The sequence below is a fragment of the Tenrec ecaudatus genome, chromosome 3 (assembly GCF_050624435.1).
Source record: "Tenrec ecaudatus isolate mTenEca1 chromosome 3, mTenEca1.hap1, whole genome shotgun sequence".
Taxonomy (NCBI): Eukaryota; Metazoa; Chordata; class Mammalia; order Afrosoricida; family Tenrecidae; genus Tenrec; species Tenrec ecaudatus.
In genome coordinates, this window is record NC_134532.1 from 155,015,173 (window position 1) to 155,039,606 (window position 24,434).

The following is a 24,434-nucleotide window of genomic DNA, read 5'->3' on the forward strand; positions in this document are numbered from 1 at the left end:
GGTCTTCTTATTCAATGTGCACCTGCATGTGCTTGTACTTTGAACCTGCTACCCTGAGACCGACCAGTCCCTGGAGAAGGAAACCGTGGTTGGTAGAAAAGCCACAAAAAGAAAAGACCTTGGCGACATGGATCAGTGGCTGCAACGATGGACTAAAACATAAGAACTCTTTTAGGTACAACACAGCACCACGTGAAGTTTCATTTTGTTGTATAAGACTATATGTTAGAACCGACTCTATAGCACCTAACAATAGTAATTACAGAGTTAAAGATAACATAATTTTCTGGAAACTTTTTGATGCCATTTTGAACATGCATAGGGAAAGAAGGGTGTGTGCCCACCAGGAATTGCTAAAGAGCTTGGACTGTTTTCTGAGTGCACACCTTACTTACTTCACATCAAGGACGGCTCAACAGAATACATATAAATCTTTTACCCTTTCCAGGGCTAAAAGACGATAATTAAGTAACTAACCCACTGCCATTGGGTAGATTCCATCTCACAAAGACCCTATAGGACAGAGAAGATTGCTCCTTATGGTTTCTATCACCTTTAACCTCCCTGGCGGTCTGATTATGTCAGTAATTTTGTACCCAAAGTGGTACATTGCTTTGCATAAAATTTGTTTTATATTGTAGGCCTGTAATTCTTAAGAAATTACTCATTTTAATCTCTCCAGTACACATTCCAGGTATGATAAACTTTAATACACAAAATCATAAATTATAAAAATGTAATTTTTTCAATAATGTAATCAATGTATTGCTCAATTCTGCGAGTAATTCTAAGTCACTGATGCTGTCATTTATCTGGTCTAAGTCACTAAAGCTGTCATTTGTCTGGTCTAAAACTCTAAAAGTGCTAAAGTGACACTTTTTTGATGCCATGGACAAAAAATTTCCAGGTACAAAATTTTCCAAAAGACAGTAAAAGTGTAGGCAGGGCACTGGAGACTCCTCTAGGGACAAATCTGAGGTGATTTGCTTTGATACAATGTAGCCCCCACAGGTTAACACTGTATCACACTTTGTATGTGTGAATGTGAGTGTGTGTGTGTGTGTTTTAGACTTGCAGTTTTGAATTTCCCGCCCAGTCCCACCCCCATGCGGTCACACTGCACACAGAGAACAAACACAACGGAACAAGGAAGTCACATACCGACCACAGCGGAGGACACCGCTGGACCAGGTAGCAGTTAAAGGGCTTCTCTGCAGTGTGATCCCGAGTGTGGCTCGGGGTTACCCACTTCTGGCAGTTCACATTTACCCTGAGCCACACTCGGGATTACCCACAAGCAGGTTAAGGAAGTCATACATCTTTAAGGAAGCACAGGGGTTCATCTTTCTTGCATGGAACAGATGTTGGGCTTGAACCACCATCCTTACAGTTAAGAACCCAATGCTAAATGTAGTACACTAATTGCTAAAATAAATCCTAATAAAACCCAATGAAAATAAATCCTAAAACCTAACTGCTAGAAGAAATACATACTAATTAAGTATCTAAAATTGCCAGTTACAGAGCTAGCATTTTGCTTAATACTTTGTAAGTTTGGATTTGAGGTTTAGGGTCATGGTACATCTAAATTGGGTTAGTAACAAAATGTTCAGACCATCAGCTCTACCTCTAATTCCTTCTATAATATCTAGGGATCCTAAAAGTGGTCATCGGAGAAACACTTGGTCTCTATCTTGCCTAGAGTAACCGGAGGAAGAGGAGAATCAGAAATAGGAGGAATTGGAATGTGTGGTTAAAATGCCCACATTAACAACCACTTTCTTTGCCAGCAGATAAGATTTGGTATTACCGAGTTGCCATTACTGAACATTTTGATACAAGAGTCTACAGTGGAATCCTGATTAAAGGGAGAGGAGGGATGCAAACCAGGAGGCTACATGAAGCCCTGAATCAACTGCTCTGGGATAATGTCTACACTTTAAACCAAATCATGAAGTCATCTTCAAGCTAAATATTGTTTGGCTGGCTGACGTAGTACATAATGTCTGCTTTGAACATTGTGTTCTTCAAGATCTTTGGAAACGAGAATCAAATTGACAACAGCAGTTCAAAAGATTGGAGTAAAGATTCTAAGAATGAGCTTTTTAGGGAGGGTGGGGGCCGTCTGGCAGCAACAACACAGAAAAGACAGATGAGTGGCCGCACAACTCAAAAATTTAATCAATGTCACTGTGATATACACAGGTAGAAACTGTTCAAATGGTGTGTTTTACCGTGAATGTTCATAAGATAAAATTTTGAAACAAGTACTATCAAAAAGGAATTTATATTCCATCTAATTTGCCATTGCAAGAATGGCTTTAGTAAAACAAATGAAAATCTAGTCACAAAACCAAAGAAAAATTAAAAAACAAGGACTATAAAAATATCACAGAAGAGAAAAATAATAATGAAATACTCAAGAACCAAAATAAAGCTGTTTAGTAATTTGGGGTTGAGATTCTTCTAACAGTACTGACTACATTCCAGAGGGTCTGAGCAGCCCCCATTCTCTTTTTTTACATTAATAGTTCATTTCAGCAGGGATCACTAAATTTTGTGCGAAAAAACAAACAAGCATTCATCAAATTGATTTCCACTCACAGCTCCCATCTACATGGTTTTAAAAGATGCAAATCTTCACAGGAACAGACATCCTTTCTCTCTCTTCCAAGGAGCACTTGGTGGGTTTTGAACCAATGACCTTTAACTAGCAATCCAATGCTACCTCAAAAGCACCACCAGGGCTCTTAAAGAATTAAACTACTATTTCAAGCCACAACCAGGAACATCTAGTTCTTATGAGATGGCCCTGCTCAACACTCGCCTTTATGAAGCGATAACTGGAAATATGGGGGTTACAGCAAAGTGTGAAGAAAAGATGGTGTCCTGCTATCAAAAAGAACAGAAGCGGGAATCATAAGGGCTTACATTTAAATAAGCTGCCAATTAAGTGAGGAGTCAACCAAGTCCACATGCACGAAGCACACCAGCCCATATTATCCAAAGATGGCAAATAACAAAAATCTAAATATAATCAAGGGAAAGCTATCAGAGCTTAAATTGTGGGCACCCACCTTGTAGAAAGCTATGGATAAAAATATGGGCCCAAAATTCATCTGGAAAGGAACTATTTTGATTAAGCCTCTGGCAGATGCCCTCTGACCACAGTACAGGGGCATGAATAGCCTTGCTGTTCGATAATGGTGGGTGGTACTATGGTATAATATGATACCTAGCCATTTGCTCTCCCTCTTGACCCATTCTGGATTTTTTCTAGTTAAATATCTATTGCTTATTTCTTGACAAAAGGCTTTCCTCTGGCTTCTTTTAACATTGCTGGCATGCTTTTCTTTCTTTTCTAATACTACATTGTTTGGGGGTATGCTTCCCCGTTTATGAAGCACAGGTGGCATGGGTAGATAGCAATAATAACTGCTTTAATGTCTTATCAAGGATGGAAGGGCAGGGGTATTTGAGGAGAACTGGGCTGAAAATAATGGAACACAGGAAGGGGGAGGATACAAAACTGATTCTGTGATATATATACAGCTCTTGTAAAATATAAGAACTATGAGAAGTATATATGAATTTTGTCACAATAAAACTATAGGAGATGAAAAGAATTAAACTAAGGAGAAATTGGAGGTCTTTCATTTATATCCTCATCCCTACTGTGTTCTTTCATTTAGTATCATCTTGTAGAACAAGCATCTTAACAATTTCTATTTTGAGCCAATGTGTTATGAAACCTACAAATGGCTATCTTGATGAGTCCTACAGTCCAGGGGAGGGACTCTGATATAAAAGGCTCACCATATAGGCCCAACTGATTAGGCGAAACATAAAACTTGAGAGATTTTTTATGTTCTATATAATTATCTGGGTATTGAAAAATTATGGAACGAGAGAAACCTTGTAAACCACAGTGGAGTGGGTTATTTGGCATGAATTTTTTTACGAAGTCCTGCATTTTATTCATTTCTAAATGAATACCTTTCACAGTTCAGTCCTACCTTGAACTATCAATTCACGGTAGCAACTCAAGTTATTTTCATGTATCCCGTTCCCATCCACCACTAAAATCCTCACCTGACTTTAAACTTTAGCGCACTTAACAAAATACCCATCTGAGATTCAACAGGTTTGGGGTGGGTCTCAGGAATCTGCTTTTCAATAAGCAATATTGAGTCAAGTAATGTAGGCACTACACCTACAGAAACAACTCATTTATTAAAACATAAAGTACTCAGCTCATGCAAGTGTGTATTCTTATTGATGACAAAGACCAAAGTATATTAATTCATTAAAAATTTCTTTCATTCTTAACAGAAATTCTTATTTTATATAGAAAAATTAAGAGTTCAAGTAACTTACTCCAGAAAACATCAATTCAGTAAGTATTACACATCTTGAACATGACTTGAGTACATAGTTTTTGCGATTAACCAATCTAGCACTGTTTGACTGACCATTATTTCTGTTACTTCACTGTCCGATGGTAAGGTTTTAGTCCCTAGGCTGGCACATCCTACTATTAATCAATTGTGCCTTTTGTTCTCTTTCACTAGCTGCTTCATTAAAAAGAATGGATCCCGACCCTATCTATATAGGTTCAAGTATTAAGGTTTACCTGCAAATCCAGTCAATTTTAAAGACTCCTCCCAGCATTTTAGCACTCATTCCTGCTGGAAGCACCCAATGTATAGGAGATCCTCCATGATGCGATTCTGAGGAAAGTCTTGCAAACCCTAAAAGAATCAAATCACACACAATATATAGATACCAATATAGCTTTTATATATAAAAATTATGATATATAAATGCTCGTGATCTTACACAACACAGAATCTGATGAGTCTTGCAAACCTTAAGAGAATCAAATTATAACATGTGATGTCAATATAACTAATATTCCTTATGTCAAAATTATTTTTTCCTTACCCTGAAATTTTCCGCTTTCTCTTACTGAAAATATTAAGATAACACTTCTTGCAGATCTGAAGGCAGCATTTAATTTTTTTTCATTTACGGGCAGTGTGGACCATACACCCTATATATAAAAAAAAAATCACAAATTGAAATTGACCGCAAAAGGCAATGTTTCCAAATTTATTTGCAAATGAGAAAGGCTGCTGATTTTGGTGCCATTTGAATAAGAACTAACATCTTATTTATCAGCTATTATTACCATTAGTAAATTAGAAAAAGTTCAAGAGAAATGTAGTCAATTACCACCTCTTAAAAAAAATCACTAGAGCAACTAGTAAACACGCTATACTGTCAAATCTCTAGGGGTAGAATTTTGCATAATAAAACTAAATACACTGCCATTTTGTCTTCCAATCACAATGATCTTAATACAGTTTTGGGAATACAGTTTTGCTTTGTTTTTGTACAGAGTGGCTAGTGTGTTTGAATTGAGATCTTGTAGTTAGCAATCCAGTATCTAGTCCTTGGTGCCACTAGTCCTCCCGAAAATGAAACCAAGCCCCCCACCAAATTATTTTGAAACCATAACCATTTTTATACAATATTAAAGGTGAATCACAAATTGATCAACATTTGACTTCCTGAAAAACTGCACCTCAGAAATTATCTCAAATTGCTGTTTGTATATACCACAGTAAAAAGCTTCTCTAAAGTCTAAAATTTATCAGCTTTTTCTATTTAAATTCCAAGTTCTTTATGGTTTCACTCATATCTTTTAAATCTCATTCACTTATGGAAAATAAGAACAAATGAAGGTAAGACTATTATTTACTTAAAACCAATCTGTTCAAACCAAATCTTTCCATTTGTACCATCTTTTAATACATACTGTTTAAATTATGTCTAAGTCTACTCCAGCTAAAGAAAAGAATAACACTCGATTAGATATTTAGCATATGATGTATAAAATTTTATAGATAATCCTTGACCTCACTAGAAATACAAAACTTTAGTTTTCAGCTTCAAAAAAATAATTAAAACCACGAAGGACAAATAATCAAATCATTGTGAATGAGGAGGAGTATAGATTGGGGATCCAACACCCATCTGTAGGCAACTGGATATCCCCTTACATAAGGGTCCGGGAGGAAATGAGCCTGTCAGGGTACAGTGTAGCAATGAAGAAACATACAACTTTCCTCTAGTTCCTAAATGTTTTCCCCCAGTCCCCACTATCATGATCCCAATTCTACCTTACAAATCTGGCTAGTCCAAAGGATGTACACTGGTACAGATAGGAACTGGAAACACATGGAATTCAGAACAGATGATCCCTTCAGGACAAGTGCAGAACTGAGGATACCAGGAGGGTGGAAGGAGGGTGGGGTGGGAAGGGGGAACCTTTACAAGGATCTACATATAACCTCCTCCCTGAAAGGATGGACAACAGAAAAGTGGGTGAAGGGAGACGTTGGACAGTGCAAGATATGACAAAATAATAATTTATAAATTAGCAATGGTTCATGAGGGAGGGGAAAAATGAGTTAATACCAAGAGCTCAAGCAGAAAGCAAATGTTTTGAGAATGATGATGGCAACAAATGTACAAATGTGCTTGACACAATGAATATATGTGTGCATTGTGATAAGAGTTGTATGAGCTCCCAATAAAATGATTTTTTTTAAAAACCTGCAAGGAAACTCATAAAACCACAGATATTTAATTGATGAGTTTTTGCACCCCAATCAATTAACAATGTACAGCTGAAGTCTTTAAGCTAACTCTCCCCTTTTCCTCTAAATAAAAGAATTACCCACAAGGAAATTATTTCCTTTCACAAAAATTTAAAAGGTAGGAGCTATAAAATTAAGTCACTAATAAAGTTCATTGGCTCCAACAGAAGTTATTTTTCATAAGGGCAGTTAGGCAATTTTTCTTTCTAAATACAACAAAAATTACACAGATCTTTAGGTAGATAAAACGCTTGATGGACAAGATGTTACTGAATGTTCTATGGATTACGAGTTAGGTGCCAACCTCAAGTCAGGAGTTGGAATCCACCAGTCATTCTGTGGGAGAAAAACGAGGCTTTCTGCTCCTATAGTCACAACTTCTTAAACCCACAGAAGCAGTTACACTATCCTATACAGTTGTGAGTTGAACGGACTCGATGGCAGTGACACCAGGATAGAAAGCAAGCACTAGTGGGAGCCCAAAACTCATCTGCAGAGTTAACTAGTCAGATGAAGACACTGATACCTATTACCTACAGACAAGGGTCTCTAACAGCCTTACTATCAAACAGACATCAATGTCATTTTGATCGTGCTGGATCCAACTTGACACTTGGGTCCTAGGATACAACCTGAGTTTGTTCTGGGAGCAACTATGTCGTGTGTTTTTCATGACAAAAACTTCTCCCCAGGCTTGTAAAATAATGACAGTGGCCTTTTCTTTTTCACTTAATATTTTCATTATTTGTATTTTTATCTTTACATTATTCTTTTATCCTTACCACTTTGTCTTTTTTTTATAGTTTTTATTGGATTTCCCAGTTTGTGAGGCACAGAAGGGGTGGATGCAGAGATAAGAAATGATGCAAGGGCTTATAGGGGATTTAGAGGTGGGAGGTGGGTGTTAGAAAGGGCAAGGAGATTAGAGGCGTAAAATACAAAGGTGCAAGGGAGCACTAGAACTGATTGTGATTACACAACTCATTTTAAAAGCGATTTAACCATGCGGAAAAGATGTTCTGAAACTGTAGTAATGACTGTACAATTCTTGATCTGATTGAAGGATTGAACTATTGAACTGTATGGTATATGGATAAGGTGGCAATGAAACTGTATAAGAAAATAAAGCACAAATGAAAAACAAAGTCCATTGAAACAATATACAAACACAGAAATCAACAAACATCTTCTATAACATAAAAATTATTATCTTTATCAATCACTCTGACTCTTAAAATCATTTTTTAGAAGACTTCAGGGGAACGCAAACATTGTAGCCCTAAATATTTGCCCAGTCAGTAACAAACCAGATGGTAAATGGTAACTGGCCATTTATCTCAATAGTTTTCATGGCAATAGAACATGTTCAAGAGAATTCCAAGTGTCCACTAAAATTTTTTAGGATTGGGTTAATTTCAAAAAGCTAATGCTAATACCTTAGCTTTGGCAAGAGACACATTCTCATGGTTGTTACTCTTTATGAGGAAAAATCTTGCATCCTGCAGGACATATTTGAGTTTACTGGTTTGATCTGTAAAAAAGAAATCCAAATTGATTAAGCTAGGCCATTATCACATAAAGGAGTAAAAATTGTACTAAAATTAACCCTCCACAACCCAGTTTAAAACATAAAAACTCATAATCACCCACTCAACCTGGGAAGCTAAACCACAACACATAGAAATGCAAAGCTAACAAAAGAAATCAACACTTTGCAGCCAGAAGGTTAATCAAATCTAGTAATGTTCCGATATGCCAGATCCATATTTAAGTAGAAAAATGCCTACATATTTTACAACATTCTATACAGCCTCATTTACAGAAGGGTCGTTATTGCAGAGATAGATAGATAGATAGATAGATAGATAGATAGATAGATAGATAGATAGATAGATAGATAGATAGATAGACAGAGATAGATAGATAGATAGATAGATAGATAGATAGATAGATAGATAGATAAATGGATCTCTGGTATCACTGCTGGGTAAGTGTTGAGCTGATGCTAACCAAGTCGGTGCTTTAAACTCACAGGGCCAGTATTTCGTGAGAGAAAGAGCAGGTTGCTCTCTGCTCCCTTTAAGAGTTACAAAGCCTTAGTCACCAAATGAGGGATCACTATGAGTCATAATGCACTCCACGACAGTGGATTTAGAATTTAATACACAGGCATACAGACATACATAAGGCATGTCTGAAAACAGAATTATCCTGAAATGGCTCGTGCGCAAAGTAAACAAGGAGTTGTGTGATACTACAGAATTAATTCCGCTCCCCTCCCGTAATATATCGGAACATTACTACATTAAAACCAACTATTCATGGAAAATAGGGCAAAATAATTACTTTATGCAGCATGCAATGAAAACAATTTCAAATTTAAATGATACCTTTTCGGACAGCACGAACGGAAGATGATAATTTCTCATGCTTCTTTTCTGAACCTGTATTTAGCCAAAGTACATTTGTTCAGATTGAGCTTTAATAGAGATAAGACAAAATTTCTACAGTCTTGTCACATATAATTCTCATTCAAGACAAATAATTCTTCCGGGCGCACCCACACACACAATAAAATACTTCTCCATGTGTACGAGTGTTTTGCTTTTTTGGGTTGTTTTAATTTTTTTTTTTTTTTTTTTAGTAAATATATGTACTTGAACAGTTTCTCACTCAGAAAACTAGTCACTGAATCATCATCTTCCAAGGAAAAACAGGGGGGAGAATTCCATTTAAGCAGTAACAGAACAGGATTTAAAAAAAAAAAAAGCTTAGTTTCCTCTAGAGGTACTACATCAAACATGCCAAAAATCAATACTAAAGGACATCAACAAGTTCACACTAAACTACAACCTTCACAGCAAAATAACACTCAAGTCAGTGAGATATAACCAAGTCGTGAGAATACCTGCGTACGACTCTGAGGCAGAGCTTCCACTTCTATCAAAAACAATTGGAGATATGCCTCTAGCTCTCTTCCTTTCCCTCTTTTTCTCATCTAAAAGGAATCCAAACACATTGGGTTTTTTCAAATCACAATATAGAAACTGACACAGGTATTCAAACTAGAATATATCATTATGTACCTGGTTTTTGTATAGTCATTAAGTTATTAGTCATTGCTTATCTTTCTATTGACCTCTCTATTTCTTCAGAATGTTTCATTTCAAAGACACTGTTCAAAAATGAGGGCATCTCGTTGTCTCTCACCTAAATTGCAACCAAATAAACACACATGCCTGTACTGAAATCAGGAACTTAATTATCCTGTATATAAAACCACCAGCAAGTTGATTCTAAGTCTATCTGCTTACAATTATATTTATTCCACAAGATTTTAATGGCTGATATTTTAATGTAGGTCACTAGGTCTTTTTTCCAGGATGCCTCTAGCTGAACTTGGCCTCAGACCATGAACATTTCAATTAGCAGCCCAGAGCATTAGCCATTCATGCCACCCCAGAAGTTTTGTCTATACAGTGAAACTTGTTAGAGCCTCAAACCCTTGGAGCATGGCTTGTTTTCCTGGGTCCCCAATTTTCCACTTGGACAAAGTAAAGTCTTACACTTTTCTATCAGTTAGTGAACAAGATGTGTTTCCTTTCTCTGGCAAATTTCTCACTTACCCTGGTTTCGGCTTTCACAGGCTTTATGACATAAAAGTGTTTTCCAAAGTACAAAAATATCTTCAATGGAACTCACTACTTTATTTCAATAAAAATTTTGTTTCCCTTCTATGCACCAGCATCACTGTGTTGGTATGGAAAAAAAATAAACTATCATTCCTCATCACACTAACAAGCTCCCAATCCCAGTCTATATTAACTTCTATACCGTTTTTAAAATCTTGTTTAATCCCAGAATCCAGAGCTTTCCAATAAACCCTTCAAGTTGTCGATGCTTCCTTTAGTCACTATTTTGTCTGTACAATTTCATTCTTCTTGACCCGTTTACCTGGTCCTAAAATTTCACTGGAAATTCAGACCTAAAGTGTTAAAAACGATGTAGTGGCTGCTGTCAGCAGTTGGACAACAGAAGGCTTTGTGCTCTCATAAGCACTTAAAGCCACTGAAACCAACAAGTTCTACTCTACACAGGGTTGCTATGAGCTGTAATGGACCTCATGGGAGTATGTCATTCCATAGGAAAGTAGAAATCTTCATTCAATAGAAGGCTTGGATTATTCATCACATAAGTACCATTTCAAGACTAGTTTGGCATTTTTTAATTGTGTGTGCGCACACGCGCGCATATGTGTGTTTAACAACATATGAATAAGGCTCTCCTATATTTATATATTATTACTGTAAGTATTTTTATGGTAGGTCTCCTTTTCCTTGAACCTGCCTGGGACAACAAATATAAAAGGAAAAAACAAGCACTTTTATAAAAATAATAGCTAAGAATGAATCATCAATGATCATCCTTATAGAACATCCCCCTAAACAAAGTGAACTCCTTTCCACATACTTCAAGTAATAAAATAGCCCTGGTGGCACAGTAGTCATGTGTTGGACTGTGATCCACACCAATAGTTCAAAATCATCGGCCTGCTCTCTAGGATAAAGAAAGGGCTTTCTACTCTGATATAGTGTTAGTCTCAAAGTCAAAAGGGTGGTTCCGCATAGTCCTATAGGGTTCTGAGTCAGCATCCATTTAATGGCCATTGAGTTTCTATTTTTTAAAAATAAATTATCCTCTTAATTTTGGAAAGCTCATAGAATTGGTTAGTTTCACTTACAAATAAGACAAGTTCAGCTCAGAGCAGTGGTTGTCAATCTTCCTAATGCCACGACTCTTTAATACAGTTCTTCGTGTTGTGGTGACCCCCAAACCATAAAATCATTTTCATTGATATTTCATAACTGCAGTTTTGCTATTGTTAAATCGGACGACCCCTGGGTGACCCACAGGTTGAGAACCACTGGCTTAAAACACCAAGGAAAGCTTCACCAGAGGGGCCCTTGCCACCACAATGCTCCTGCTTATCCTGCTCATCAAAGACAATTCTCAAGAAATTCACTGAGAAATTTGTAAATTGGAATGAAATTCTTAAGAACTTTCCATTAAAAACCTGAAATACACTTCCTTACAGAGGAACAATGGATGAGACGTGGATGCTGTTTATACTAGTGTACAGCTAGGAAAGTCACTGAGTTATGTAGATCTAAAGATTATGTATACTCTAACACTTAACAACAATTAACAATCATACTAACATCCCTTCAATTCTCTCAAAATAACTCTCAAGGACAATTTTTACATATAAAAAGTAGTACCTGATCCATCTGTGCCTGAACCAGATCGGACAGATCCATCTGTGAAGGAAACAGATTCAGAATCTGAGTCGCTAGCCTCACTTCGAGTGTCATAATCATTTCCCTCCTCCTTCTGGTCTCTCTCATCCTGTTCATATTCTTCTTCCTCCTCCTCCTCTTCTTCCTCTTCCTCCTCCTCCTCTCCATCTTCATCGACCTCATCTTCCTCTACATCGTCTTCTACCTCTTCATCTTCTTCCACATCTTCTTCCGCTCCTTCCTCCTCATTCTCCGTGTTGCCTTGCTCATCAGAAGAGCCACTGCTGCCAGTCTCATGATCGGAACCATATTCTTCAGAGTTCACCTCTTCCTTAGAAGACTGGCTGGATCTGCTTGCTCGTCTATCCACATCAAGCCCAATTCTCTGATGTTTAAAGAAAAAGGGAATCAGCAGTCATATAACAGACAAGGTAGGGTGAATAAATAGTTCTAAAAGCCTCAAAAGGAACGGCTTTCTGGTTTATATCTGCAATAATGGTTACTACCTCTGAATCATCTGGTGTTGGAGATTTGGCCCTCCTTTCAGGGCCCCTTTTCCTGAGACAAGTCTTTTCAGGTTGACTCTTATAAGGTTCTCTGGAGGCACTACTTGACAAACGGATCTTCCGATCAGCATCTAGGCGTTTGTTTCTTTCAGACCTTTGGTATTCCTCATTTTTATACTCTGTGACCGACTTTCCTTTTGTACTAATTATTCTCTTGTTATTGCTCACAGATGAGCTCAGTGGCTTTGATATCAACTGTCTTGAATGAACAGAAGGCTTTTGTCGTTTGGTGTCAGCAGATTCCATTCGGTCACTTTTTCTTTTTGATCCTTAAAAATATGATTTTAAAAAAAAAGAAATAAAATGTTTGTGGTATTCTCTTTATCTTATACAAAAGCTAGTCACTTTCTTCAGCAATTAAATCTCTTTCATTTACACTGTTGCTATTTTACCAAAGCAATGGAAACTTTACATACCCTTTTTCTCATTTTTATCTTGTTCACTTTCTGGGTTATACAGCTCATCATCTTGCTCTGGTACTTCAGTCAAAATATCATCAAGAACATTAAGCTCCCCATCTGAAAAGAAAACATCAAAATTTTAAGATATTTAAAAATCATTGAGGCCATGTTAGAGCATAACCATCAGAGTCTGTGAATCAAGATACCCCAGCTGGTACAGAGTTCTGGTCTACAAAGTCAGCAATCTATAACCCCATTTATTTGAGTTATCATGGCTGCGTACTCCCTAAAAGATACTTGTTGTTCACCAGGAGCTTACATACTCAAACTTAAGTGTCACCAGTAATAGGGACAAATCAACAAAATGGATCTCCGGAGAATAAAACAGTGCTTGTGTGGTATCTTAGGGAAAAATCGAAAAATGTTTAATCTAGTCATAGGAGATCATATGCTCAAACTAAAGTGTATTCTCCACATATGCGCAGGACTGAAGAACTATTCTAGATTAAAGAATATGTAAAAACACAAAACAAGGGAATGTAGGATAGGATCTGGGATATAATTGGGGAAATTGGCAAATATGAACTAAGTTTGAAGATTGTAGCATGCATTTTAATGTTCATGCCTAAAACTTTGATAGTAATATGGTTAAGTGTTTTTTAAAAAAAGACCTTATTTTTTTTAAATGCATACATAAATATTTAGTGGCAAAGGACCATCATGTCTGTATCTGCCTAAATATTCAGGAAGAAAAAGTTATGCATGTTGGTTCATGCATGTTAAGTATATACATAAATATATAAACAGAGAAAACACAAATGAAAAAAAATGCAGCATTTGGATAATGTGTGATTGAAGGGGAAAAGAAATTGTTTTTACTATTGTACCCATGCTGCATAGGTAAAAGTGGGTCAATATGAAAATTAAAGAAAAAAAAAACTATTGATGTGTTCTCTCTGCCACCAATTTGATACCGACTCACAGCAACCCTATAGGACAGAGCAGAACTGCCTCTTGAGTTTTCAAGACAGTAACTCTTTAACGGAATAGAGAGGTCTTTCTCCCTTGGAGCTGGCTGGTGGTTTCGAACTGCTGACCTTGCAGTTATGAGCGCATGAGTAACCATTATGCCTCCAGACCTCACTAGTAATGAGCCTGGTACACAATCAAAAAAGTTTGTAAGATATTGGTATGGGTTGTAAATGTGTAACTAGCTCTAGGAAGTGAGCTGTGACTATATCAATATATCCAATGAGCGTAACTTAAAATTCACTGCTGCCCCCAAATGCTGACCAGGCCATCAAGTCCAAAAGAACAAAGTGAATCTTTAAATAAATCAAGTATCTACCACTTTGACCTGACTTTTTTGTTGTTAATGCACTAAAGTTAAGATGACATGTTATTCACTCTTAAGTACTTACTCTTGTTATCAAAAATATTTTCAAATCTAAGGCATGGAAAGAAAAGAAGTCCCCAAAATTGATGAGATGGCAAAATTACAATAGGGCACCAGGGTAAGACCAAAGCCTGGTTAGAGCAATTATTAATATGGGGTCTACAAACTCGTCAGCAGGGTTTCAGATCTGCCAACTCCTATAACTAATTGTTAGTACATTTATACGTACTTTTACCAGTTCATCAAAGGGATATACAATAGTCAACCAAGCTCAGGTAGACAAAACATACCTGAAATAGCAATGCTTAAACAAAAAAGAAACAAAAGAAGCTCAATAGAGAATTCAAGGAATATCACCATTTCAAGAAAATAATTTATGGGTAATCAGTATTAACATACTGCACAGTTCCACCAATGAGAAGGAAGAAATGTCTGTATATGTAGAAAAGTCCTGATTAAACAATAAGACAAATTTCTTCTAGAAAATGAAAATACAAAAAAATAAAGTAAATGAAAATACAAAAATGCCTAAGAAGAAAACTATAAATAAAAATATAAAAATACAGAAAATAAGACCACAAATGCAGGTTATTCAAGGAAAGAAACAGCAAAGTATAGACAGCAATTTTTATTTTCCCAAGATATGGACAGCTGGGCAGATCCCCAAGGAAAGAACTCAGTGCCACAAATATGCAATTAAATAAACAATGAACTAGACAAATCTTTTCCTGAATCACTAGCACTGTATTAGAAATACCAGAGCAAAAGGCTCAACATTTATATACATTTATATGTATACTTTGCATATATATGACATTGATATAGCATGAAACAGAATTGCACATGTTAATTTAAGTTATAGATATCCCTAATTCATATTTTCCTTTAGCAAAAAATGGCAACATTGTCTGAACAAGCTTTAATATTTACATAAACCAAATTCAAAAATTAGTTTTAGAAACATGTAAACCTTTCAACACAACGAATAACAGCCTATTCTTATTACAACACCTTTCATGATACACAGTGAAAAGGATGAAGTTGTGAGAATTTTGCCTTGCCTGAATATACAATCACTGCTCATGGCAACAAGAGTCAAGAGCAAACGATGCATTATACTGAGTAAATCTGCTGCACGAGATCTGTTTATAGAGTATTGAAATGCAAAGATATTACTTTGAGGACTGACGTGCACTTTACTTTTAATGGCCTCATATGTAGGTGACTTGACATTGAATAAGGAAAACCAAAGAAGGATGCATTTGAGTTGAAGGTACCAAGGACTGTGAAAAGGACAAACAAAATCTGTCTGCAGCCAGAGTGCTCCTTGGCGGTAAGGATGCCTAGACTTACATACTTTGGACATGCTGTCAGTAGAAACAAGAGCCTAGAGAAGGACACATCAAGCTTGGTATAAAGTGGAGAAACAGAAAAAAAGAAGAAAGTCCTACGTGCGATGGACTGACATGCAGCTCCAATAATGGGTCCAGGAACGGGTACAATTATGAGGATGGTGCAGACCGGATCGTGTTTTCTTGTGTTGTGCACAGGGTTGCTGTGTTTCAGAACCAACTTCAATGGCACCTAACAGCAATCTTAAGGTTTATGGGCTAAATGCTGCCAAGGGCTCCACCCTTTTTTGAGGGAGGGGGAGCTATATTGGTCCAAATTAAGAATGGGTTTTATATCTTTAAGGTTGTTTTTTATTTAAATAAGACAAAACAAAGATTTTATGTGGCCCAAAGTCTAAAATATTTAGGCCTTTTAGAGTTTATCAACCTGTCATAATTATGTTCTTACTTTCACCTCTGAAAGTACGAATGTATTCAATGAAATATAACATATAGGGGAAAGATAATTGGTTTGGAATATAAGGAATCCAGGTCACTCCCAATAATTAGGTAACTTCAAGAAAGTTTTTGAGTCTTATTCAATTCCAGTTTCACTACCGCTGACATTTATAAAAAGATCAGTATTTATGAACAGGAAAGGAGGGTGGATAAACGCATCATCTCCTGATGAGTTATTTAACCTACCTCTATCAGATTACAATAAACCCTGCCAAGTCTATTGTGGATGGCTAAAGAATTTTGCACTGGCATACATGTTAAAGTGAGAATTTTAGTGTCCTTAAAGGCCTAATTGTGTTCCTTTTAAATTTTAAATTTGGGGAACAGAAAATTCTGAAGGGGAAAAAATTCAGGGCTGTAGGGTAGATGGGGTATGGTTTCCCAGAGAAATTCTTACACAGCTCTTGTTATCCTGAAAGGATGAGCAGATGCAGAGACAGCATTGTCGTGATGTGGGGGGAATCTGCAGAACTTTCCTGCCTTTTTCTGTTTTCAGTGTTCTGGAAATGTCTTCATAAGTCTCTGTGATCATCCAATGTCCTCCAAGAATATATATCAAGATCACAAGATCAGCCCTATGGAATTCCAAAAAACAGCCACCATGAACTTTCTCTCTGCCTGCCAGCAGGCACACTACAAAGTCAGTTTTGATAGGACCCCCTGCCCCTTTTTGGAGGGAGGCCCTTTTAAGAGGAGGCTAAGAGTCCTGGTGGCTTAGTGGTAATGTGGTGGGGCTGCTAACTACAGGGTCGGAAGTTTGAAAGTATCAACCACTCTGAGGTACAAAGATGGGGCTTTCTACTCCTGTAGAGGCAGTCTCAGAAACTCACAGGGTCAGTCTACTCTGTCCTATAAGGCTGCTGTGAGTTGACATCAACTTGATGGCATTGAGTTTGGTTTGATTTTCTGGAACAAAATGTCCTGAAATCTCTTTTCTGATATTTTGAAAACCATCCTCTCAGTTATTTTTCTGTCATTCCTGCAAATAAAATTCTAAGACTTTTATTTCCTAACTCACTCAAATTTCGTCTTCCAAACTATACACAAATGAGGTCTAAGGATTACAAAAATGACACCAAAATGCCAGTTGACTCCAACTCTGTGACCCTATAGGGCAGCAGCTCTCAAACTGTGGGTCGCGACAACCACTTCACAGGGGTCACCCAATTCATAATAGTAGCAAAATTACAGTTATGAAGTAGCAACGAAAATCATTTTATGGTTGGGGGAGTCACCAGCACATGAGGAACTGTATAAAAGGGTCACGGCATGAGGAAGGTTGACAACCACTGCTGTAGGGTAAAGTAAAACTGTTCCTGTAGGTTTCCAAGGCTGTACATAAAGTAGCTGTTGGGTCTGAATCACCGACTTGCAGTTAGCTCAAGGCATAACCCACACGTCAGTGCTCCTTTGATATGAAAGCATATTTAATTGCCCATCCTACTTCTATCATAAACATGAAATGTTACTTTTACAATAAAGATGGTAAAAAAATAGGTTCTCAATTGTATACTCTATGATTCATAAAGCACTAACTAAATGGACCAGGATCATCAATTTTATCCTAAAATAACTTGTGAAGGCTACAGTATGCATATATGTGTATATGTGTGTGTACACACGTAAAACTTTAAATGAAAAACTATGAGGTTTGACTATCATACAACAAATACAGATCATATAATTATCAGTTATTAATAAAGCCACTAAAGCACGTATTCAGGGCATCAAGACCCAACTACAGCACATGAAAGGCGTTGTGGTGGCGGCATTATGGGTCCCACACTGGGCTACTCAACAGGAGGCCAGCAATTTGAAACCATCAGCTGCACCACTAATCAAAGTCAAGACTTTCTACTCCTTTAAAGACTGAGCATCTCAGAAACCCACAGGAGCCGTTCTATTCTAGGATTGCTATGAACAGGGATCAACAAGATGGCAGAGAAAAAAAATTAACAGCACTCCTGGAACTTTGTGAACAAGATAGGGGTTTGTTTTTAACACTAGAAATGATGTCTATGTGGGGAGCTTCAAAAAGTTAATGGAAAAATTCTGTTATCTTTTCATTCCATTTTTGCAAAAATCTTTTGAAGCCCCCTATTTATTTACTTCTTGTTTAAAAACACTGAATTTAACACTGGTATATTTCTTTTTTTAATTAACACAGGAATCAGAAGGATTCCTGTAGAAACCTGTTCAATCATTAAGTTCAGTTTCTTTTTTTTTTTTTTACACAGGCAACTTTTATTAAATACATTGCATGCTCCTCTCAGCTTTTTTTTTTTAACAATTTATTGGGGCTCACACAATTCTTCTCACAGCTCACACACATACATACATCAATTGTACAAAGCACATCTGCACAGTCCCCGCCCCTATCATTCCCTTCTCCCTTTAAGTTCAGTTTCTTAGTGATTACAATTATTAAAGAAATAGCTAATATTTAAAGTCTAAAACTCCCAAGAAATCTATAATTAAGCTTTTCAACTGTTTCAAACAGGTCATTTCCCAGTTTGACCTACTGAGATATTACACTTCCACCTGTACATTGAACTAGAGTTTACATTTTTTTAAAAGATCTCCAGGTCATTCTTATATATACATTAGGCACAATAAAAATCTGGATCCAAACTCTAAACTCACTGTCTTCCAGTCAACTCCGACTCACATGGACCATCTGTGACAGTGTAGTGAGTAGTACTAACACCCCACCGCCTCCCCACCGTCAGTTTCTAAGGCTGTGATTCCTTCCAGTGCCACAAGCCGCATCTTTCTCCAGCAGAGTTGATTAGTGGTTTCTAACTGCTGACCTTGAGGTTAGCAGCCCAGAGTCTTGACTATACCACCAGGACTCCTAAGAATCTGGGAAGAGCTACAGAAACCTTTGGGGATACTGTTAAAATGTAGATTCTGATTCAATGTATCTGGTGTGGTAACAGATTTCCTGCAGAGGGTAGAACAAGAATGAACCTGCTTAAAAAAAAACAAAAACCTTGCTTCCCTCTATTCCCAAATCAGCTATCAGCAGGAGGAAACAAGTAGCCATTCTAATTCTAGATTCTTTGGTAAGTAACACAGACCAAGTATAGAAGAGGCTCTGTACCTCAGTTTCCCTATTTGTAAAGTGGGTTATTCCAGAACTTTTCCTGTTCCAACTTTAAATAAGCAATTTCTGTAGAAATGGGGTAATTTACTAATGTGATATTACTACTTTCCACTAACAACTGTTAACTCTACATAGTTGGGCCCCCATTTCATCTCGAAATGCAGTTGTAAAACATTCCAACTTCCTGTCCACCCAACAAAGAATTCAAATACTTGAGTTTTACACATTTTGTATTTGGTTTTGGTTTATCTCACCCTATTACAACCACACTCAGACATACATATAGCTCATAAATTGACAGCAAATGTTGACTGAATTAATTCTTACTGCTTAAAATACTATAATAATTATGGTAACTTTACTACTAAAAGTCTCCTTTACCAATACCATAAAATCCACTCCTTTCTGGCTTTTAAATTTCTCCAGGGTTAGAAGTGGGTGAGATTTTTTAAGATTTATCTTAAGAGAAAATAAAACTGACATAACCAAATCACTTTAAAACCAAGAAAACAATCTTAATCACATTCCCACCAATTCCACTCCCCAAGCACCTAGCAACCAGTGAGCTATCAACTGAATGAATGAATCTAGAGTTGCAAACAGATGAGCTACAAAAAACTGTTGTATTTTTAAAAGAATAAAGCAAATAACCCAAATAAACTAGAGGCAGACCCTAAGTCTCTGAGTTGTCAACTTTTACTTTACCAAAAGGACGGACAAGAAATAAAATGTATTCCTTTTCTCTTTCTCTGCACACGCACACTTCATAGAAGGGCACTCACTCACTGACGGTTCACTTTAAACAAGAATCAACCCTGATGAAATCCATAAGTTTTCTCCTCTTAAACTCTATTGAGTATATAAATTTTATTCTCTTCCTAGTTTAACGTAGGGAAAAAGAACACTGGAAAGATATGGTGGACAAAGATTTTATAAAACCTTTTAAATGAGTTTGACCTTTGATTACAAATACAATTTGTGGAGAGTAAGACAAAACAGTGTTTTGTAAAGGTAATCCTGCAGCAGTATATAAGACTGGCATGAAGTAGTGACTTAGGCCAGAAAACCCAGAACTGATTCTTCCATCTAGATATGCAGCATGACTGGGAAGGGTGGCAAAACCAAAAGCTTTCAGGTAGAAACCATGATTTTATGAACTGTTTTATGTAGATGTTGCTATTTAATCTCATGACTACCTGCCTTACTATCTCCATTTTATCGTCAAAAATAACAGCAAGACTCCTAGAAACTAGTTTGTTCCAGGCTCCAACTAAAGCTTGAATCAAATTTGTCTGCCTCCCCACATCCATAATTTTTTGGATTATGGGTTACTACTTCAAAATAATCAAATTTCCTCTCAAAGCATATGATATGGGGGGGAGGGGAAAATGAGCTAACACCACGGGCTCAAAAGAAAGTGAAAGTTTATAAATTAATGATGGCAACATATGTTTAAAAAAATGCTTGATGTATGGATTGGTAAACTTAAGAGCCCCAGTAAAATGATCTTTTAATAAATAAGTAAATAAATAAACCTTACATGAAAAGGATACAAAATTCAGTCATGTACTAAAATGTTTTCAAAACTTAATACTGTGATTTAATGGTATCTTTACACACACCACGACCACCACCAATTTAACTGCAGTGGAACTCTTGGAAAGATAATCTTATATGGTACAAGGCTGGCTCAGTTTGTGTTTTGAAGTGTATTTGGACCCACCGTGAGGACAAAGATCACTGAGACGTGAAGACTCTGGACTAAGGAACATGAATATTAAAAGAGGGTCAGGCAACCCTAAAGTGTGTTTAACTCAAATCAATTTTGAAAAGCCCACACTCCAAATAATTAACCACACTGTAAATTATTACACACCACCAGCTGTGTCCCATTTTCATCAGTTATAATCCTTCCAAACTTAGAAACGGAAAGACTCCCATCTAAAATGCTAAATACAGCAAATACATAAACACTTCCAGGACCCAGGGTGGTCAATATATCAAAAGGCATTATTTTCTTTAAACATCTTTTCTTAAAATTTTCTATTTCCCATCAATTTTTATCCCCCGAACTCTCCACCACTTCCACCTACGTATTTGGTTCCTGGTTGTGCCCTCTCGTATCGACACATAGCGTTTCTATCAAAATAACATCCAGTGCTTATTCGCCAGACCTAAATCCTAACGATCTTTTCTTCCCCCTAAAAAATCCTACTCCCCAAATAGATACAAAACGGGCACTATTTAATCATTGTTTAGTTAACACGAACTCCCTGAAATTGACTGTAGATCTCTCAGGATTGGTAATTCACGTGCACTTCTTAAGTACGCTCATTCGCTAAATTGCCGGTTCTGATAACGGCATTCGCCATGTAGACATTTCACCTAAAAACCTGCGCATTACATCCGCATAATCCTACTAGGAAATGAGCATTACGCCCAACAAAAAGGAGCATCGGAATTCAAGAGAACCCCTAGCCGCGATGGAGTTTTAGGCCGCACCGAGACTGCGGGCGAAAGGGCAGGTCCGGCCCTTTCCAATGTGTCCAAACGTCGGAGGGAGGCTCCCGGCGACGCGCGCGGCGGGTTACCCTCCCCACCCCCACCCGCAACGACCAAGGCCCCGGGGTCCCCGGCCCGCGCCGCGCCTCCGCCCGCCACTCGCCTCCGAACTAACCTTTCTCCTCCCGGCTGTCGGCTGCCATTGCTCCCCTCTTGTTTCCGCTGCCGCTACTGCTGCTGCCGCCTCTTCAACGGGACTCGCGCGGGCGCCACAACAGTAGCACGGGCCCGTCCGTGGGTCAGTCCGCCAGGCCGCGCGCTTCTCACCTAGTGTCTACTGCTCACCCTTCGCGACTCTCCCTTTTACTTTCCCCTCCACTCACTCCAGGCGCCTGCGGCCTGGACCCAGGCTTCCCAATTGGACTTGGGAACGGGAGGGGCACACGGGAGGGAAGGGGAACAGATGGCGGCTGCGGGCGGTGCTAAAATGGAGCCTGCTTCCTGCGTGAAACAATCCCGCTCCCACAATGCCCTGCGCTGTTTACGCTTCGTTCCTCTCTGGGAACGTCACAGTGCGGACAGGGCGAAACGGGGCGGAGGGAGGCATCGTGATGTCATCACGTCACGTCGCCCCACCCCCCGCCGCGTCCCCGTCATCCGGAAACGCTTGTTTCCGGAGGCTCGGTTACCCAGGTTATGGAGGCTGCGGGCCGCGGCTGCGCACTTTCGCGGGTGGACCCTGGCCTAACGCTTGGTTGAGGCTGGGCCTGGCGGAGTCACGTGGGGCGTATTCCTTCCAAGTCGCTCCACAGTGCGCACGATTCCGCGCTGGAAAACAGTCTTGAGAGCAGATCCGGTCCGCCTCCATGGAGGCTGCCGCTTTCTCCATGTGAAAGGCTCACCCAAGGCAACACTGGATGTAATTTGGCAGAAAAGCATGTTTCGATTTTATTTTTTAGTTTGGGGTAAGGAATTATATTGTGCTTTGTAACTTTATCTAGTTTCAATGGTTGTCGGGGCGGGGGTACACAGTGAATTCCAGGCATTTGGAACTACAGGAAGGATCGAAAATTACTTAGCTAGAGAATGTAGTGAAACGTGTGGAAGAAACTTTTATAAGTCTAAAGGAGTGAAAATACAATTGGAGTTCCCGTGAAGTGAGCTTAAACGATCTGGAAAGAAAAGACCAGCAGCCTTGAAAACCTCATCCATCGCGGTTCAATTCAGACACAGTCCCTATGAGTCAGAATTATTTGCGAGACACTGGTTTGGTTTTTCAGAGGAAAATGAGGCGTTCTACTCCTATTAAGATATACAGTCTCAAAAAAAAAATAGATTTACAGTCTCTGAAACGAGTTTTGTTTTGAGTTTTCTTTCGTTTGATTTAGTGAAGGTCCAAAGACAAGTAGTCTATCCAGAGTACGTTATTCGATGCCCACTGTACAGAATCATGATCACCCCGAGGGCACCAGTGGTGGTTCGGGGTAGAATGTTTGTCTTCCGAGCATGAGAGCCAGGTTTGATTGCTGGCTAACGCACCTCACATACAGGCACCACCTGAGTGTCAGTGGAGGTTTGCCTGTTGTGGCACTGTAGGGTAAACACTGGATTGTCCACTGCAAGTCACCAGCCGCTCCTCCTGGGGAGAAAGATGGCTACAGCCCAGAAACCTTATACAGCATCACTGTGGGCTGGAATCAGCTTTGTTGCTGTAGACTTTGGTTTATTTGGGTGTCTCTAGAGGTTCCAGACTAAAATAGACTAGGCAGAAAATCCTGGTGAGCTATGTAAGTCAATGATCTGACCCTGCTGTGCATGGGTTGCTATAAGTTCAGGGGCCAACTAAAGAGAGTTAACCATTTTTAGTATTTTTATAAATGGGAATTGAAAATATTCTCAAAGAATTGCTGTAATATTTTAAAGGATTATAAGATTCAATTCAGAAAAGAGTGCAAGTCATACACTGTAAGTATTGCTATTCCGTAGGTTAGGAAAGATTACATATATAGGTAAATGGGGCTACCAAGTATTGTTTATTAACAGGTGAGGTTAACTTAACCAGAAGAGATAGAGCTGAAGTGCTCTAGATAAACGTTGGCTTTAAAAAAAAATGACGGTAAAGGATTTCCTGAGGGGGGAAAAATGGGCGAAATGAAAACAAACGGTCAAAAATCCTTTTCAGACTTCAGGGATCATCACACTAATTATTTTTTAATCCTAATACAACTTCTATAGGGGCTAGTTCCTTTTAAACCAGTGGCAATTGTGAATTAACAGAACTGAGCACCAAAGTGCCTTGCAATGATTACCAGGCTTCAACTACTACTGTAAAGCTGAGATCAGAATAGAGAACTAGAAGTTAAAAGCTAAGAAAGAACAATGCCATGGGAGTTTAGAAGTCTGGCCCTGCTGCGGACAGACCACATCATCATCACCACCTTATCCCTGATATCCAGTTGAGTCATCAGAAGACCATAACATAAAAGTAATGATCGTGAGCCTGGAATAAAATCGGATCGTGATCCCCCCTAGCAGAGATTAAAAACATGGCCCAGCAAAATGTACGAAGAAAAGAGCTGGCAGGTTGGATCTAACCAAAGCCACACCAGACCTCAATGAACTGCTGCAGCCTAGCCCCAGAGAGTCTACAT

General features: G+C 38.3%; 1 protein-coding gene across 5 annotated transcripts in view; it reads right to left on the reverse strand.

The window, feature by feature from the left end:
* Positions 1-22,323, reverse strand: part of YTHDC1 (YTH N6-methyladenosine RNA binding protein C1) — a 98,470-nt gene extending 76,147 nt beyond the window's left edge. For 2 of the 5 annotated variants that reach the window (XM_075544248.1, XM_075544247.1), the window contains exons 1-9: positions 21,959-22,322; positions 12,945-13,046; positions 12,469-12,797; positions 11,945-12,347; positions 9,574-9,663; positions 9,056-9,109; positions 8,102-8,196; positions 4,945-5,053; positions 4,634-4,751 (exon numbers count right to left, since the gene is read on the reverse strand). In XM_075544248.1, coding sequence (XP_075400363.1) covers positions 4,634-4,751; positions 4,945-5,053; positions 8,102-8,196; positions 9,056-9,109; positions 9,574-9,663; positions 11,945-12,347; positions 12,469-12,797; positions 12,945-13,046; positions 21,959-21,986 — 1,328 coding nt within the window. In that variant the 5' untranslated portion in view covers positions 21,987-22,322. Of the gene's footprint in view, positions 1-4,633; positions 4,752-4,944; positions 5,054-8,101; positions 8,197-9,055; positions 9,110-9,573; positions 9,664-11,944; positions 12,348-12,468; positions 12,798-12,944; positions 13,047-21,958 lie in introns of all 5 variants that reach the window. The other 3 variants (XM_075544251.1, XM_075544250.1, XM_075544249.1) reach the window with 2 other exon arrangements.
* Positions 22,324-24,434: the final 2,111 nt, after the last annotated feature.